Genomic DNA, 20,232 nt, shown 5'->3' with positions numbered 1-20,232 from the left:
TTGAAATGCAACTGAATTCAAACCTGAATTAAATTAAACCTGCTAGAGAACATAGGATGTTTTTGTTTTAACATGACTCTTTATGGCCTATCTATCCAAGCACCCTAGAGCTCTGGAGCTCAGTGCCCAAGTTCGAGTCTCAGCTCTGTTGCTTAAATCGATGTAGATTTACATAGGTGTAAGAAAGAAAGAAAGAGAACACAAATTCATCAGATGGTTAGCTTCTAACCAATCGCCCTCCCTACCTGGTAGTAAATATGTCACTTACTCCCTAAAACTCCTGTGCGTGATGAAGGGGGTTAAAGGGCAGGTGGAAGAATGTTGAGGGAGGCCCATGTGGCAATCACTTTGCTATTTCAGCTGCCTGATGGTGCCCCCTTTACCTCTGATATGCGCAACAGACATTCCCCAACAAACTACTCTATGCCACCACACTCAGACTTTACATTTCACTTGTTCTGCAAAGCAGATTAGAACAGGACTGCCTGCTCTAGAATGGAATCGCTTCTCGGCCTTTTAGCTAAGATCCAGTGTAGAATGGAATGTGCAGTTGCTCTTATTCTGTGTACAGAAGGTTCTGCCTATGTCTCTGAGTTTAAATACAAAATGCCCACAAGTTCAAGTCTCTTCATTGGCATAACAGATTAACTATCTTTGCCTCCTCAACACATGCTCATTTTCTCCCATAAAGCCCGCCCTAATTCTGTTAGAGCAGAGTGATAGGAATTGGAACATCCTTAGGAATGAAGATGGGCCCATATACTAGGAGAAGTAGAGGAGGCATTACCTTGTCACGTGCTCTCACTCTGAGCTCACATAGCCTACTACTGCACCTCCTCTTCCCACCGCCCAGTCTCCAGCCTCCCTCCTCACACCCACACAGGGAAAGCTGTCTCTGAGGTCTTGGCCAACCATGTTGAGACCATCACAGCTGAGCAACACGTGCACAGAACTGTGGGGAGAGGGGTATTCTCTAAATATCAGATTATACAAAGCCACATAATGAGACCTTCGTATGCCCTAAGAACAGCCCATTCCCTGCTGTACTCAATCGACCAAAGATGATTTTTCCTACGGTTCTTTTTTTTTTTTTTTAAATCGTGTTGAAGCCAATGACGGGCATTCAACCGGACTTGGTGAACACCTGAAGACTGCGCTATCATTACTTTATAGAGACTTCATTGTGCTTGTCCTTGTGTCCGTCCCTTTCGTGATCAGCCACTTGGCCTTAGTTGCTATATTTAGCACAATCAGGAGTCCAGAAAGCGTTTGCAATGCAGAGTGAGCAGGATAGTGGGTTTTCGGGTAGAGTCAACTGACCTGAGAGCAGCTCGTTTCCACCCTGTGCATCCCGTAGGAAAAGTCGTCCGTGAATGTGATTGCATCAGAACTGATCACATCGTGGAATGAAGGCCAACCTGGGGCAGAGCAGCACCAGAACAAAACAGGACAGAGAGACAGACTTGGGTTAGAATATAATTTTAAAGAACTACTAAGCAAAGAATGAAAATCTTTAGTATATGAATCATGTTTAACTTCTTCAACCTGAGGGGAAAAAAAAGGTCAAAAGCTGAAGGATAATATATTTCCTAAGAGTGCAACTCTTTTTTAAGAATAACTTTCTCCTCACATTCAGATCACAGTTGCATTGGGAGTTTATGTTTCAAGAAGCATTCTTAGACCATCCAGTAGTTTTCTAGAGCGCCCCTGGATTTATAAAGCTCTCTCTTGCCACTTGGTCTTGTCTCTTATCTTCAGAGTCACTGGGCACTCACTAGGAGTCTTAACAGTGTGACATCTTCCAAAACACAATCTAGTTGTTCTTTTTTTTTTTTTTAAGATTTATTTATTTGAGAGAGAGAGCGCGCACACACGCATGTGCCATGAGGGGAGGGACAGAGGGAGAGAAAGAGAGAAATCCTCAAATAGACCCCCCGCTGAGCACAGAGCCTGACACAGGGCTGGATCCCAGGATCCCGAGATCATGACCTGAGCCCATACCAAGAGTCGGACACTCAACCAACTGAGCCACTCGGGTGCCCCCCCACACCGCTTTTTTTTTTCTTAAGATTTTTTTTTTAAGCATTTATTTATTACAATTGTTCTGGCTGTTAACTTTTCAACTTCCCATGCCTCTTTAGGAAGCATGCTTTTTCAGTACTTAGTTTGTATGGTTAAAATATTAAAAAAATGACTATTCCATAGTTTCCATCTTAATCTAATTTCTCGGGACAGGGCTATCTGGAAAGCAGCTTCTATTTTATGGGCAAGAGGCTTGCTTACTTCCTAGAAGAAAGTCATAGAGCAGTGTTCTTCAGGCATCTCTAGGGAGCACCTTCTCTCAAAAAGCATCTTGTTCCAATTTTCATTTATTCAAATGATTTTTAAAATATGCACACACGGCTTTAAGAAACTCAGTGATAAGGACCATAAGATTGTACAAATGTTTATGAGTGTACAGTCAGGTTTTATGTTCAGTACTTCTAGGCATGTTTTTACATATTTCCAGAACATTTGTTGGGAGTTCCTGAGCTGAAGCCCAAAATGATGGAAGAGGTGTGATGTTGCCGAACTGCTGGTACAGTTTTTTTTTTTTTCTCTTCCAGAAGCCAAATTTATTCCTGTAGAAAGGAGGAAGCCCTTTAAAAATACGGTGCTTTGTGTTAATACACCAACTGAAAGAAAACAGAATGCAGACTTCAACAATTTGATTTCCAGTTTCAAACAAAATTAGCTCAGGCCAAGTTTTGATAAGAAACTCCTCCAAACCCCCCACTCCCTACTAGGCAACAGTATAGCTTTCACAGTTGGTGCTGGATTTAACACCCAGAGTTGAAACACTTTCCAATTCCCCGATTTGAGTTCAAGATTGCTACAAATCACCCGGAAAACCTTAATTTTCTAGATATAAGATAACATTCCTCAAAAAACAATCACACCAAGACACACCAGTACTCTTAAGAAAACTTGTCTTTCCCTGTTTTCTAAATTCTAAAGAGAATCTAAACATATTCTAGGCTATAGTTTTGGATTTTCAATGACTAGTTGGCACATTTACGTATTCTTCTTTGTTCAATGGCAGAAGTGCCAATGGCTAGAAAAGAGAGGTTTAAAGGTGATGTTTGAAGACATTAAAAAATAATTTAGCTATGAAAAGAAAGAGAACATTCTATATTTTTAACCTTCCATGTTATAACTCATTTAATTGCTGGTTATGGCAACTAATATTATGGAGGGACATATTTGCTTCGGTAGTAAACAGGTAAAGAGTTAGGAATTTATTTTTTAATTTTCCATAAAGCTACCCTCCAACACACATACATTTTCCTGTTTCTAGAATTCAAAATAGGTATGGAGAAATGTATATAAAATATATATTCCTTCCTCCCATGCTACCTCTTCATATTATATACACTTATCTTGTTCTACTTATCATACTGGATTTTTGACTTGTTTTCATGCTTTCCTCACTAGATGGTGAGCACTTTTAAGGCAGAGTCTGCATAAACAAGAAGACGGGATGGATAATTATGGTACACCACAGAGTCCCCACAGGAGACAGAAAATATAATCACATTCCTTTTTTACAGAATAGATTAAGAAATTAGCGATGCTATTTTTTCACTGGAGTATTCAACTTGGCTCAAACATCATAATTAATCTTCTCTTTATAGATAGAGTAAGCTTATTATTTACTTAGGATGGCAAATCCATGAAGATCATCTAGGTCACTAACAGGATTTTTTGTGAGGAGGAGAGGGAGAGGGAGCAGAGGGTATGGTACTTGCCAATATTACACAGTCAGTACGTGGCAGAGTCAAAGCTAGAATCTGTGTATTCTGACTTTAGTCTAGGGTTCTCTTCTCACATTCCACTTTCTTCCTCAATACGAGGTCAAAACATCATTCATTTCAATACTATAACAGGAAGGAGACTGTAGGTTTTAAGAAATATGTTTAGTGCCATGTCTGGATTGGTTGGTAGTTACATCATTGCACTTAGGAGCTTCTAGGTGGAAGCAGATAATGAATGTATCCTCAACAATACTGATTCTCTCACTAACAACCAAACTGTTCAAAGAGAAAGTCCAAGAGTAATGACATAAATGATGTAATCTACTTTGGGACATGGATAATTTTTTATTCATTTATCTAAAATAACCACAAATACTTAGAAGCTCACCTTAGGTAATAATATTGAGAAAACTGTCATTTCTATTTGGGGTTTCTTCATTCTAATTCTTTCCTAACTATTGTGAATCATTGCCTATTAAAAATTTGGGGGAGGGAAGGGAACTGCTTTCAAATGAGCTATTAAACTATACAGCTATACATTTTGTCTCCATGAATTAAATATTTATAGAATTTTCCAGAAGACTATATTCAAGAGCAGACAAGGATGAGGTGTAGTGACATGGAGTCGGGGTTCTCAAAAGATTTCAATGTTTCTGGGAAAACTGTTGACACTTGAATAGTTGATTGGTTGTTTCCCCTGGTGTTGGTTAAATATCAGAAGAGACACTAAGAAACCAACCAAAAAAAATTCTCTTCAAAACTCCCCAAAATTCAGTGTCTCTCTGCACAGTAGGAGAAACGCAGTTTTCCAGATGGAATATTTGATAGGTCATCCAAATCTTAGTGGAGATTGACAAGGGCAACCATGTTGAAGACTATAAGTAACCCCGTGTGATGGAACACATTTCAAAAGAGAATCACGGCCAACTTCAATAAGGTTGACGCAGGAGAACGTTGAATTTTCTCTCTAGGTCTCCCAGATAAAGCTGAAGGAGAACCCATCAGAAAAGCAAGTCCTTATTGACAATCAAGCGAAGGACCTTCATCCAAGAATAAATTGTCCCATGGCAGAGAAGCCAGAGATGACAGCACTTTGAAAGCGGAATTCCCTCATCATGTGAAAGTATTTAAAGGAGGAACTCTTCACTGCTGCAAAAATCCTCAAAGGAAACCCTGCCCCCACTCCTAATAATAAGGAAAGTGCTTCAAAGAGTGATAGGCAAGACCGAAGCAATCTGGGTCTTGTTGAGAAAATTATCTTGAGCAAAAGGGGGAGGGGATGTGTTTATGTCAGTTTTGACATTAAAGAAAGATCATCTATCCTCCTTTCTTTAGGATTTCCCTTTTGGTCTTCTCATCTAACAAAACATTATTTGTTTTGGATGCATTCCATGCACTTTTTGAAAGAACAGTCATTTGAAAACCTGGATAAACAGAGTTGGCTCACCCCACCCCCAAGACATCCCTTTGTTTCTATGTGATGAGCTCAGATTGGGGGGGTATTATCGTTTTATTTCTAAAAATATAAGCTGTACTTTTTAGATATTAGCCTGTTGTTATCGGGAATGTCTTGTATTCAATAAATAGATTCTCCTCTCAACGAATCCTCATCTGCAAACAGCATATAAATACAGGTAGCCCAAGCACAACAGCTGCGTGGGGCTGTCGGCAGTCCTGCTCCCGTGTGACCTGACGACCATCGGGCCACACTAATGGGCAGACGGCCCTTGACAGTATTGGCATAATGGGCAGCAAATCCAGGATATGTTCATTTACGTCTCAAATATAAGAGCAAGTGATTCAGTTTGTCAGTAGTAGATCTTTGGCGCTTGCTACCCTCTACATTAGGGTGGATTTTTTTTTAGATTGCAGTAAAAAGAATTATTCCTTCTCACTCAGAATGGGGCTTACTAAAGCTGCTCAGAATCTCCTCGAAACCATCCCTGAACAGTGACACAGCCTTCCACAGGTGGTTTTCTGCTGACAAACTTTAAATGTTTCACTCCAACTGCCTCCTGAGAAAAACTTGCTCTTCTCTCCAACCCAACCTTTTCCTCCTTCCTTTCAAAAATCTTTGAAACAAGATGTTAAAACTAGCAACAGGTTATAAACAAGTTGAAGCCAATCCCATCTATACCATATCTAGAAAATGTGGCCCTTCTTTCCCTACTTTTAATTTAACAAGGATTTGCTATACAGCTGCCACATTCCCTGGATCGTCCCCCAACCCCCAAATAAAAATGAGAAACCTCAGTAAATTAGCTACATGACCCATCAGTAGAACACGGCAGAAACTACCCATGCCCGAGAATTCATTAAATTGAAATGTAATTACAAACATTTTTTTATCTTCAAATGCAAAATCAGTTTGAGCACAGTAAATTCCACTTGGGCTTGGGTGATGGTTTAATAATGATAAATATTTGAGCGTGGTTTCAGTGAGATACACGGGACATTTACAGACCTGTGGTTTTCTGCATGTACCAATTCTCACAGCTCTATGATTCTAAGACCATGTTTCAGAACTTGTAGATTTTTAGTATCTCTGAAGCCAGGATCTGTTAACCTCACTGACCACGATTTACCTTATTAGCTACCTCAACCAAATAAGACAACATTTTACGAAGACCCCCTGCTAACAAGAATTGTTTGAAGTTTAGAGCTCTGATTCTTGCCCCTTTATTCACTGCACTTCAAGCATTAGCTTTTATCTCATTCTTAAAAGGATGATTCTCTATTCCCCCTCAAAGACCCAAAAGTTTAAGTAGTAATCAACCAAATATATGCATGTTGTAGAAAATCAAAGAGCGCAAGATGACTCATAGTGAAATGTTCCCTCTCAATATTTCCCACCCCTGCAAACAACCATGTTTATTAACAGGTTTTAGGTTTAATTCTTAAAAATATGCTTCTGCTGCTCCCTCTTGATTCCTTCATTTTAAATCTGTGCTAGCCAATACAGAAGCTATAAGCCACATGCTGCAATTTAAGTTTAAATCAATTAAAATTAAATAGAATTTCAGTTCTTCAGTCATACTAGCCACATTTCAAGTTCTCAACAGTTACATGTAGTAAATGGCTACTATACTGGACAATACAGGCACAGAGAGAGAATATTTCCAACATCATTTCCACAGATAGAGAAATCCCCACCATTGGACAGTGCTGGTTTGACATTACAAATTGATTCCCTCCTGTCAACGATGAAGACTAAGCCTTCACACTTCCACTAATCTCCCTTCCCTTCCCCCTTGCAATTTTTGATAGTTATATTATTTTTAGTTCTTTTAAAACTTTGTTTGGTACCATGTGCCTCTTGAACTAGACCGTAAGTTCAATAAGAGCAGAGAGTTTGTCAGTTTTGTCCACCAGTGTATTGCCAATCACCTAAAACAGTGCCTGAGACAGCAGAAGTGTTGCAGAAACTGTCTGATGGATGAACCCATGAATGCATGACTATCCTATAGCTTAACATCACTGGACCCTTCAGTCTGCAAGACGGCCTTGGCACCCCATCCTCCTTCTACCTACTCTTTCCCCCCATTCCATTGCCCAACCTTAATGAAGTCTTCTATGCTTTTCTATAGGTTGATTCTAAGACTTGAAAACTAGTAAATGACATTAGCATTATTATGGCTACATACATGTTGCTTACTGCACAGCTAAAGACTGCTGGGATTGTATCTCCTTCTCCAACAGTCCAACTGGCATAACCCCAGGCTGCCAAAAGTCAAAAAGATTTTCCTTCTTTTACACTGCATCACTATAAGAAAGGCAGGCCATGTGTTCTTTTATTTTTTTGTTTGGACCATGACTTTCTTATACAATTGTACAAATTTCCTCTGTAATTCAACATTTTACTTTTCAAATTTTAATTACAAATATTTCAACCATATGTAAAAATATGTAGAATACATAGGCATCCATGTTTTAACAGATATTAACTACCCAAGTTTAACTGATAATATTTTTTCTATATTTGTCTCAGATTTTTCTCTTTTTCTAACAAAATAACATGTTACAATTATAGCCAGATCTGTCTCCAGCCTTCTCCCCTACTCCTACACTTCCTGGTGCCCCACAGATAATTGTTTATGTACCCCTCCCACATTTCTTTTGATTCATTTTCTACATATGTCTATATTCATAAACAATATATAATGTTTTAAATGTTAAAAATTCACATGAATGACATTGCATCCTAGGTATCTTTTGGCAACCTGTTTTTTTCACATTATTCCTGGTCTCTAAACTTTTCTGGTCTTTTTTACAGCATCATCTTCTTATTTTATAAATGAAATATTTCAAATATCTCTGAGAATATGAACCAGAGAGTTGTTTTACTTTGGTTTTTCTGTTATTGTCTAAAATAGGTCTGCTGCCTCTGGTGCAACTGTTCTCTTTTTCTTGGTTTGTGCCTTCCATGCTCTTGGTTTTTTGTTTGTTCAGCCATTTCTATTTAAGAATGGAGGTCTGGGGCAGTTGTCCCAGGCAGCTGACGCGGGCTTCCTCTGCGATCAGGTACAGCGCGGGTTTATCCCTCACTAGGTCTCAACTCTGAACAGAAAAGCTGACGGGGAGCTCTGGGAACACTGTCATCATCTGCTGCAGGACACAGGTTTGTCCCAGCATTTCCTGAATACCTGCCTGGGCAATGGTTCACTCTGGAGCACAACACCTCACTGGCAGCCCCAGTTCTCCCAGACAGGCTGTTTAATATCTTTCGAGAGCAGTCTTCCAGGTTTTTTTCCCTATGGGTAATTGATGATCTGTCATTCTAAATATGAAAGTGAAGAAGCTGCAAAACTGGTCTAGCTGTTTTTTCAGTTAAACATCTTGTTGTCAACCTCCCATTTTGCTCTTGACAATTCTGCACTCTGAGCCTCTTCATAATTCTGCTGGGCATCTTGGCAACAACTCCTGTACGTACTTTGGGCTGCCACTTTCTTTAATCGGTCCTGCATTACAGGTGGTCACCCCATAAGGCATTGCCAGCCATTTTCTTTCTTGGAAAAATTGGCTAAAATTTCTGGTATGCTCAACACCCCCTCCTCCACTCCAGTTCTCTTTGCAGTGGGGTTCTCCTCCTTCCCTTCTGCTTCCTCCTCCTCCTCTTTCTTCTTCTTTTCCTTACTCTCACTTTAAAGGGTTCTCTTGGGAGAGAGGGAAGCAAACATGTATGCTCAGTCTATCATCTTGAACAAGAGGCCGAGGTTTCTTTTTAATAAACTACAGATTTTAGTCTCTTGATCTAATGTTTTATGAGAAGGAACGGATTTCAGCCATCATAATTTTTCTATTAACCACAATTATATTATTTTTTGCCTTACTGATAAGACCCAAAATCAATGTAAGGTTTAGGAGCTTTAACTGGCTGAGATTTGACTCCATCTAAAAAGTGATTCTGGGCTAACTGCATGAGAATATGACATCTGCAAAGAACCCTGAATTAGAACCATGGCAAGCCAGAGTAGGCTCCTCCCAGAACTGGTTCGGTGGAAAAAACTTCATAGACCTCTTTTCTTTTTTCTTTTCTTTCTTAAAGATTTTATTATTTGAAAGAGAGAGAGATCACAAGCAGGGGGGAGAGTAAGGAAGAAGCAGACTCCCTGCCGAGCAGGAAGCCCGATGCAGGACTCGATCCCAGGACCCTGGGGTCATAACCTGAGCCAAAGACAGACGCTTAACCGACTGAGCCACCCAGGCACCCCACAGACCGCTTTTCAACTCTATATTTGATCATTTGTTATGGTGTAAGGATGCACTATATTTCTGCCTTCCTGCCACTGCAAATATAAGGACAAGTATCCCCCTATATGCTGATGACACGATTTCATTACTGCAAACAAGCAGTAAGTCTCAAGAGGCAAACTATTCTAGTCAATAAAATGGTTTAACAGTAATTATGACAAAAAGAAAACCACTGGTTTTGGCACACATTCTCCCATGCTCCATTCAGCTTTATTAAGCAGTACCTCAAATAAAAACAATACTTAAAATACTTATCTTGAAAAGCAGGGAGTTTTAAAAAAAAGGAAAAGAAAAGCAGGGGGTTTAGAATACATAAAAAATAGCCTAGATCTATAGACTCTAAAAGTTCAAGGAGATAAAAAAATGCTACAGTGCAATATACTATTCAAGCATTAATTTTATTTTGGTTACTAATTACCTTGCTTTTTCATCTTGTCAAGTAACCCCATAGTTTTAAGTGGCGGTGGCATTTTGAATGGCCAGGGACATGCTGAACGATGGCACAATGACTGGGGGCCACCTGAAGCAGACTAGTAACATGATCAGATTGGTGCTTTAGGAAGATGGTTCTGGAAGCAGGCTGGAGGGTGGGAGATAGAAGGACGAAAACAGGCACATCAGATGGAAGACCGTGGAAACAGAAGGAGTGAAGCTCTCAATGAAGCATTTGCAATGCGGCTGGAAAGCAGGGAAGTGATTAGAGAGAGATTAAGCAGTCAGAACTCGCTCATTGTGGTGGTACCTTTTGGGGAGTGAAGGAGAAAGGTAGGGTCAAATTACTACTAGGTTTCCAGTTTGTACGACTTGCTGGATCATGCTAGTTATACATGTTTTTCAGGGAAAATAATAAAACCCGATTAGTATGGAACTCTCTAGGAGCAGAGGGATGTGTGGGCTCAGAAGTGAGACCTCAGCTAAAGATACAGATGTGAAAGTCATCAGAGCATAGAGAACAGTAAGGTTATGGATGAGGATATGTAGAAGGCAAATGTAAGGGGATTGGAGAACCAGACAGGTATTTAAAATGTGAGCCGAGGAATAAGAGCCAGTGAAGGAAAATAAAAGAGCATTTCAAGAAATAGGAGGACGACAAGGGAACCGAGACAGAGTCAGATCATGGAAAAGTGTTTGAGGCTGGAGGACAGTCCCCAGTGACATAATCTACAGAAAGGACAAGTCAAATAAGATCGGAGAGGAGACGGCTGAATTCAACAGTTGGGCAGCCTGGTGGACTTTAGGAAGAGCCATTTCAGTGCAATGGACAGAAGCCAAACTCTATCGGGCTGCAAGGCGTTTGTGAAGTGGGATGACTAAAGACTGCTCTTCACAAAGCCTGGCAGGGAAAGAAGGTAGAGCAGGTTGACGACTCGCAGGAGAGCATAATGCTATTTATGTGAACATACTCGGATACTGGGGGTCTCTCCCACCGATTCCACCACTCTCTGCTTTCCACAGGGTTTAAAATTTTACAGTATTTTCTCACAGAACTTTCACAATAAAACGAGTAAGATGAAAATTTTTAGACATGCTAAAAATCTTAAGCATTGCTCAAATGCTCCTTAAGATATTGAACAGAAGCTATGTCTGAAGAAAGACTAAAATAAAATTCCATCCCTAGAATCTTTTTTAGCTTTAGTTTATTTTTATGTTGTTCATTGCTATTGCTCCTACTGTCCCTTAATCTACCAAACTGAGAGTAATGAGCGTCATATTTTAAATGGCCATGGTAATCTGTTTCGCCTTTTGGCACAAAGTAGGCGCTCAATAAATATGATAAAACAAATGAAACCAGAACTTTAACTCCAGGTCAAGTTCCCCTGTCAAACATACTCACAGCACCCAATATTTTCTCTTCAAAGCATGTCTCACAGTTCGTAATTACTTATTTATATGGGTAATTTTTGATTAATGCCCGCTTCTTTCCCTAAACTCCACGAGACCATGATTGCTTTGTTTACTACTCTAGCTTTAACACTTCACTGATAAAAATATTTGTTCAATGACTTAATTAATAAAGAATATATATTTCACTATTTAACAACAGAATTGGACTGCATTAAAAGATTATCACTTGGGTTAGATATGCCAATCACTAGGCCAATCAATGAAATTTTAAAAAGATAGGGAAAGAATCTCTACTATTTTGCTCTAGGCAATTTTTTTACAAGTATCAAACTGAATATAAGGTTTCTTTTCCTGCCTATAAAAAATAGTACATTTCTTCACACTGATTATTAGTAATTTCTTCTCTACAAACCACGTCATCCCATGACCCATAATCATTTCAGGCATTTGAATCTACTGAAGGACAATATGACCAGAGACTGTCAAGAACACTGAGGTGTCCTTTGGGCAGTGTGAACATCTGGTATCTATTCTCTTTGGAGATTAATAATGTAGCTGCAGGCTTTACTAATTCCTTTGAGCCCTGCAAAGCATTTTTAAATGGTTCCAAACACACAAGATCTCTAATTGGTATGGATTTCATCCACAGTTTTCTTGCAATCACAAAATATCTCAGAAACTCCTAAGCAGTAATTGACAGGGACAAGCTTCCCTGTTTCCCTTTGAGGAGGCAGCTATTAATAATTTTTTTCAAGTTCAATGAAATTACTGAACTCAAACCATTTCAACCAAAAAACTGAGGAAGGGGACTTTATTGTCCCTGCCTGAACACTGTCTCTTGCTACTTTAAATCATAGTTAATGTTTTTAAAAAAGTGTATCTTACACATAAGTCAGTTGTAGACTTTCAACATCAAAGGATCTGAGCAACATCACATGTAACAACCTGACCTTTGGCTATAATTTCTAAGTGCCATTAAAAAATGTCTCTCAAACTGGTTTTATATTTAGTGTTGACCTAGTAACCTTGATCCAAAAACATTCAACTTTAGATGATTATTTTATTTTGCTTCCAAAAGCTCTTCAGTCCAGTGAGGCATCCATTAGGAAGCTTCACAGAGAGTTGAGTTTGCTCAGAATTTATTAGCTACATCGAACAGGAGGATGGTGATTTGGGTTGCTTGCTGAGTGAAGATTATTTACTGTGCTTAACTGACCTTAAGAATACCAGGAGGGAAATTAAAAAAAAATACAGAGTCTATTCTCAGCGACATGCAATCCAGACCAACAGTGAAATAACACTCCATTCAACTGCAGTCCTGAATTAGGTCTATTCACCACATAGCATCACTGGGGACTGTAAAACCATTATTTACATTCTTTAGTTGGGTACCCATCAAAAATTTCAAGCAACTTCTCTCTTAAATATATGTGCCTGTTAAAAATGTAAGATTACTTCTTCTGAGGGAGTTAAGTGTTAAAGTTCTTTTACTTATCTAATTTTCCTCCTGATATTTTTCTCTGACATCTCTCTAAATTTCTGAATAGGCTTTAGATTGTTTTTCTATTATATACTTTTAAGTGCTACAATAAAACACTTCCTTATTTTCTTTTTTTTTTAAAGATTTTATTTATTTGAGAGAGAGAGAATGACAGATAGAAAGCACGAGAGGGAAGAGGGTCAGAGGGAGAAGCAGACTCCCCGCTGAGCAGGAAGCCCGATGTGGGACTCGGTCCCGGGACTCCAGGATCATGACCTGAGCCGAAGGCAGTTGCTTAACCAACTGAGCCACCCAGGCACCCACTTCCTTATTTTCATAAATGTATGATCCTTCACTGGTCTACATCACCTTTTTACGGTGCATCAAAACTTAGTTCACCTACTAGGATTTAAATTTCTGACAACCCATCTTGAAAAAAATATTTTGAAACAAAACAGATTACTCAGAAAAGCTTTTAAACACAAATATTTTAGAACATAACAACAAAAGATGTTCTGCCCTTGTAGCAGACACATGGCAAAGTTGAAGCAATGTATTAAACACTGTACATCCTGTAACATATTAAAATTTTTTAATAAACTACATCAAAAAGACATGAAGCAAACTACATCAAACCAAGGCATACTCTGACAACTATTTGTTCTTTTAAAAGTCCTTTAGGAAAATCTTTTGCTTAGGCTCAATCCCCATTATTCTGCTCTTCTTTTTCATATATTTACTCACATTCTAATACTCTATAACTTACTGCTTCTAAATTTTTCTGTTTATTGTCTGTATTCCCCCAACCAGAATGTAAGCTCCACATGGGCAGAGATAATTCTTTTGTTCCTGATGCATTCACAGCGCCCAGAAGGGTGCCTAGCATTTAATAAATTTTGATTGAATGAATTTTCTATATACACATTCTTGTTACTCTGGAAATTTGGGATTTAAAAATAATCCTTGTTTTGTTTTAAAATACAGTTACAAAAGTCTTTGTTATAGAATTATGTATAGAATCTCTAGGTCATTTACTAATATTTATTGAAGATTTTGGCACCTGGCTGACAGTTTTCTCTCTACCTAAAATTCCTACCTACATTCTAAAGACCTTCTAGGGTAACTCACTTAAACCCCTCATATTAACAGCTCTTTGAGGTGAAACTAAACCATTCTATGGAGCCAAGGTCCTGTATCAAGCAAGACCCATGGGTACAAGTGGCCTTTGCAATTCAAAAGTTTCAATGGCTTTGATTCTGACCACTAGCAAGTTTAATGCATTAAAAATTAGATGTCATCATATGAAGAAAGTTGAATTTCAGATGGATGAAATTGGCTAAAGTAGAATGGTCCTTCAAACATATTTTAATTTGGCCCTAGACAACCATGACAAAAAACAAATGAATAAAATTCCATAAAGGTCTAAGCACATCCACAATATATACCATGGCCTATAGGCTGACATATCATTCTGTTAGTTGTGCAGTAATATTCAAGTCTTACCTCTCCAAACCACTTGTAAATGAAGCAAGCTGCAGGCACAAGGTTTAGCTACTTAGTACTAAGTAGGCACTAAATAAGTGTTTGTTGAATAAGTGAACCAAATTTGGGCTGAAGAAGGTATTAACAAAAATTGTGAAAATGAAAACACAATAAATCAATGTCTCTGTTTCAGACATTTTTGACAAAGATCACCTCTCAAGTATTTATTATTCCTTCATCACTACCGACCAGAGTATAACATGGATTACTATCTCTTGGTAATATGTCATGGACACCTATGTGATTTCTTTGATCTTTTCTAGTTTGAATAGCATAAAATTGTGGAAGGCATGGTCAACATCCATACACATAAAGTACCCTAGCACGGTAGTCACAGTATATAGTCTCCTTTTATTTAGATATTTGGCCTCCTTTTAGTATAACCAAAAATTTTTTTTAAGTCTCAATCATGTATTATTAAAATCATGATCTTAAAAGCTAGGTGAAAATTAATTTTTAATTATATTTCCCATATTAGAAAACTCCCATAGGAGAAATCCTTTAGAGGGAATTTTGCCAAGGTCTCGTGCTACATAAAAGAGTTTTAAAAATCATGTACTTTGACTTAAGGTATAAATCAAGAGCCAATATAATAGCTCTTTGATCTTTAACAGTTTTTATTTTTTATTTTTGTGCATTTTATTTGTAATGTGTCTCCCACACAAATAATTTTTACCTCCCATTTGCTCTCAGTTCCCATTTGTTCAGTTCCAGGTATTGCCCTGAGTTTCTGGCTTGCACAATATCCTAATTACTCTTTTAATGCCTTGTTGCTTAACTCCCATTGCTATTTAAAAATGTCATACACACATGTATATGTATATATATATATATATATACATACACCATATGTAAATGCATAAATGTGAATATATCATATGTACTTTAAGGGCAACTTTTTCCCTACTTTCTTGGCCCTTTACCTCATCCTTCAGGAAATTTTATGTTAACAACCTAATAAGGGTTCTACCACATTTTTGTCCATGTTCTTATAACCGTTCAAAATCATAGGTATCCATACACACATAAATGTAAATGTTCTCGTAGCTGCATAATAGTCCACTGTGCAACCATCACCCACTGACAAGAATGACTTTGTTTCCACTTGTTTTCCTCTATGAAACATACTGTTTTAACAATCTTGCACATATGCTCCTATCTCTGGTAGAACTTTTCTTCCTACGGGATAGATTCTTAGGAATGGGATTGCTAAGTCAAAGGGTAAATGTATTTTTATGTTTAGTAAATATTTCTAGATGGCTTTCCAAAACAAATACAGTTGAATACCCTTTTCTCCATACCCTCCATCAATAACAGGTGTTGCAGCTTTTAAAAACTTCCAGTAAATTATTGCCAGTAGCTCATTTCAGCAAAATTTGTATTTCATTGACTATTTGTAAGATAGTCAACTTTTAATGTTTGTTGGCTATTTGCTTTTCTGAGATTTGCATCTTCATATTCTTTGCTCTTTTTTCTATTGGGTTATTTATTGTTGTTATTTTTCTTTGCAATTGGTAACTGTTCTTTGTATATTACAGATGTTAATTAATGGCCTTTGCATTATAATTATCCTTTTATATCTGTTGCTTCTGTATTGACCTTGTTTATGATTTTTTAGTCCCTTCCTTTTGCACTGTCTGTGCTCCTGGCCTTGGTTATTAAGAGCCCCCTGCCTCTGGACTACACACATGATATTCTATATTTTGTGCAGGACTTTTGTCTTATTTTGCATTAGATCTCAATTCATCTGGAATTTCTTTCAGTATATGAAATAATATTTCAATTTTATTTCCTCCCAAATGGAAGAGCAGCTGGGCCATCAACAATATTTAAATTGTCCATTCTTGACTGAATTGAAATACTATGTTTAACTGATATTTATTTATATATTCTCTAGTCTGCTCCACTGATGTACTTATCTATTTCTATACAAATATAATTTTATTATTGTGGCTTCATAGTGTGTTCTTATATTAGGAAAGGCAAATATCTTACTGGTTTTCCTTTCCTTTTTTTTTTTTTTTAAAGATTTTATTTATTTATTGGAGAGAGAGAGAGAATGAGAGAGAGAGAGTACGAGAGGGAAGAGGGTCAGAGGGAGAAGCAGACTCCCTGCTGAGCAGGGAGCCCGATGCGGGACTCGATCCCGGGACTCCAGGATCATGACCCGAGCCGAAGGCAGTCGCTTAACCAACTGAGCCACCCAGGCGCCCTGGTTTTCCTTTTCATAAAATATTTCTGCTTGGTTTTTTTTTTTTCTTAAATGGGTTCATTACAAGTTAATTTTTTTTTGATCTTTCAAAGAATCATTTTTGAGTTTGCTTTTTCTTTCCACAATTGTTTAATGTTTTCTATTTCATTTACTTGAGCTATTATCTTTATTCCATCTCCCTAGTTTTTATAGTTCCTTTTATAAAGTTCCTTTATTTTTCATCTTTTTTCCTTTAATTATGAAGATATTCAAGGCTATAAATTTTCTTCTTCTAAATATAATACTCACCATATCCCATAGAGTTAGATATTTATTGCTGATTTCATTGGATCATTATAAAAATATGGCCTATAAAAATCTCTGCTTTCTAAAATTTACTAATATTTTCTTTGTTGCCAAGTAAATGATCTACTTTTTAATGTTCCATGAAAATACAAAATTACATTTTTATTTGAGGGATTTTTTTTAAAGATTTTATTTATTTGAGAGAAAGCAAGAGAGAGAATGCACGAGCGGGAGGGAGGGGCAAAGGGAGAGGGAGAAGCAGACTCCCCATTGAGCAGGGAGCCCATAAGGGACTTGATCCCAGGACCCTGGGATCATGACCTGAGCCAAAGGCAGACGCTTAACCAACTGAGCCACTCAGGCGCCCCTGTTTGAGGGACTTTTTAAATTTGAAAGATACTTTATCTATCTACTAAATCAAGTTTATTGATTGTATTATTTGGTTATTCTATCTCCTTACTTAGTTTTGACTACACATATGCCTCAGTCTGAAAGAGACATAGTGGAGTTATCCATGATAACTCTGTATTTTAAAATTAAGCTTTCTTTCAAAGATTCTGATTCATACATTTAGTTGCTATGTTATTTTATACCTATAGGCTTATGATTGCTCTAACTCTTCATGAATAATGCCCTTTTATTATCTCATAATTTGCCTTTTTATCCTTTTGTGCTTTTAGCTTAAATTCTACTTTGTCTGATGGTAGTATGGCCATTTCTTCTTTCCTTTTTGTTTGCTTTGGCCTAATGTCTTTTTGACAATCCCTTTATTTTCAAGCTTCCTTTATACTTTGTTTTTGTAAGTAGCAAATAGCTAGATTTGAACTCAATTTCTGACTATCTCTCTCTTTTATGGGAGAATCAGTTCATTGATATTTAACAACTCAAATTATCGTATTTCACTCATATGCAGAATTTTAAGACACAAAACACAGGATCATAGGAAAACGGAGGGAAAATAAAACAAGATGAAATCAGAGAGGGAGACAAACCATAAGAGACTCTTAACTCTAGGGAACAAACTGAAGGTTGCTGGAGGGGAGGTGGCGGGGGTTGGATGGGGTCACTGGGAGATGGGCATGAAGGAGGGCACATGATGTAATGAGCCCTGGGTGTTATATACAACTGATGACTCACTGAACTCTCCCTCTGAAACTAATAATACACTATATGTTAATTAATTGAATTTAAATAAAATTAAATTAAAAATAAACAACTCACATACCTATCTTCCTTTCCTCTCACTTTGTATTTATTATTCATTTTTTGTTGTGTTTTTCCCCTTGTTTCTGCTGTTTGGACCAAATTCTTATGCATTCTATTTTTCTCCCCATTGTTACATCACTTTCCCTTTGTCTACGCTCACAAACACTGAGTTATCTACAAAACATTACATACAAGATACAATTTCCTCCACAAAGACCCATTGTTTTCCAAATCATGATGCTTTATCCTCCCTTTCCTGCTTCCCCTTCCTCCCACCCATGTGAGATACAAGCCTTTAGAAAACTTTCCTCACTTTCCTCCTCTCCTCATCTCTACACATTCATCCTGCCATGTTCCAGATTCCAGGGTTGCAAATGAGAAATCTAATACTAACCTGACACTTCTATTGTGAATTTGGAAGCTTATACAATTCTCCTTTTATCCTTGAAGTGCAGGAATGTCATCAGGCTAGGCTTTAGGTGCCTATGCCTTCTTATTAATCCTACACAGAATGTGGTGAACCTGTTCAAGCTGCAGGTGATGGGGTTCAGGACATGTTACCCCAAAATACAGCAGCTTGACATATGGAATATTTTAGGCATTTGAGAAATGGCATGACCCTCCCCTGAAGCAAGTCATAAAACCTTCACGTGCGAGGTGCTGTGCCTGAACCTGGAAAAAGGGAACATCCTTATCTCCAAGACTCAGAAAGCACTGAAAAGAAATTGGAACGGACAGGCCTCACTATTTCCCCCAATCTGCAACACTTAGCTCATATATTTTTTTATTCTATCACAGTTTTTCATGAGTCTCCACTCTTCAACAAACCTAGCAGGAAAACATTCAGGTTAAACCACTTCTTTGGGTCTTCATCTCCTTATGAAGGTTTTTGTGTCATGTAAAACATACTAAGAAATTTGCTTGCTTTTCTCTTATTAATCTGCCTTTTGTTACAGGAACCCCAGTTGAAAGATTAAAAGGGTAGAGGAAAAATATATTTTTCTTCCACTACACAGGCTTGAGTCTTTCTTTAGATTAGAAAAAAAAATTTTTTTAACATCTATTATTTATACGTGAAGCCTCCCAAAGCTATTTTGCAAGTCTCTTCATTTTTCGTTCATGATATAGACCTCTGTTTTTACTACATGCTTTCAGATATTTCTTCCAATTGGGATGTCAGCAGTGGCCTCCTTCAATTCACTTAATTGTTTGGTTGCAAAATCATGATATTTTCAAATCTCCACTTCTTGGAGAGGCTAGACATGAAGTCCTTTAATTGTGTCAGATACTATATTTCAGCTACAAGAAAGAGATGATGCAAATAAAAGTGGCTTAAAATTTAAGAAAATTATTAACTTACGTAATACAGAGTCTATGTTTATGTGGCTCCCTGTTGGTCCAGTAAATGGTACAACTACCTCATAAAGGCCAATGTGTTTTCCTTTGTCCTCCTCATCATGTCAGTGATGCCTCCCCTCATGGCCACACAATGGCTGCAGCAATTCCAAACACCACAGGCAGACAGGACAACATCCAGTGAAAATGGAAGTATTTCCACTAGTGTCTCTTTTTATTAGTGAGGAGAACTTTTACCAGAAACCTCCACTTAGATGTTCCCTGGGATGCAACTGACCAGGAATGGGGCATCTGTCCAAGCTGAAACTAATCACTGACAGGGGGAATGGAACTTTTGATTAGCTTAGGTCAATTATTATTCACCTGGGGAGGGAGTTACTCTGCCCTGAATAAAAAAGGATGAATATAATTACATTAGCCAACCAGTGTCATCCCACTTGGCTTTGTTTGTTTTGTTTGTTTGGTTTGGTTTAGCTAGAGTTCTATTTCATCAGATATGTGACTCTTTGTTTTGATTGATCCTATCTGAATGCTAGATTTCCTAGATGTGTTGCCATTTTTCTTTGTTGGCTCATTTGGCCCAGGACTCATTATTAACATAATCCAAAAGCTGGTAGTCCTGCAGACATTGGAAATACACCGATGAACTGCCAGATCTTGCCAAGGACACGAGGAAGAGAAAGCCTCCTTGTATCCAAGTTTCCTCTGAGGGACAGACTCAGCCTAGTTTCTTCTTAACCTCTTGGGAGCAAGAAGGCCAG

At 37.9% G+C, this 20,232-nt stretch overlaps 1 protein-coding gene across 1 annotated transcript in view; it reads right to left on the bottom strand.

Annotated features, from left to right (window-relative positions):
• MSRB3 (methionine sulfoxide reductase B3) overlaps positions 1 to 20,232 on the bottom strand; it is a 176,716-nt gene that overhangs the window by 7,332 nt on the left and 149,152 nt on the right. Inside the window, exon 6 of the mRNA XM_028110817.2 lies at positions 1,321 to 1,418. Within this exon, the coding sequence (XP_027966618.2) occupies positions 1,321 to 1,418 (98 nt within the window). The remainder of the gene's footprint in view (positions 1 to 1,320; positions 1,419 to 20,232) is intronic.

This window comes from Eumetopias jubatus, unplaced genomic scaffold, assembly GCF_037043125.1.
Source record: "Eumetopias jubatus isolate StellerSeaLion01/CBP00866 unplaced genomic scaffold, mEumJub1_p1.0 scaffold_8, whole genome shotgun sequence".
Taxonomy (NCBI): domain Eukaryota; kingdom Metazoa; phylum Chordata; class Mammalia; order Carnivora; family Otariidae; genus Eumetopias; species Eumetopias jubatus.
The sequence above is the reverse complement of the archived record's forward strand: the minus strand, read 5'-3'. Positions and strand labels throughout refer to the sequence as shown.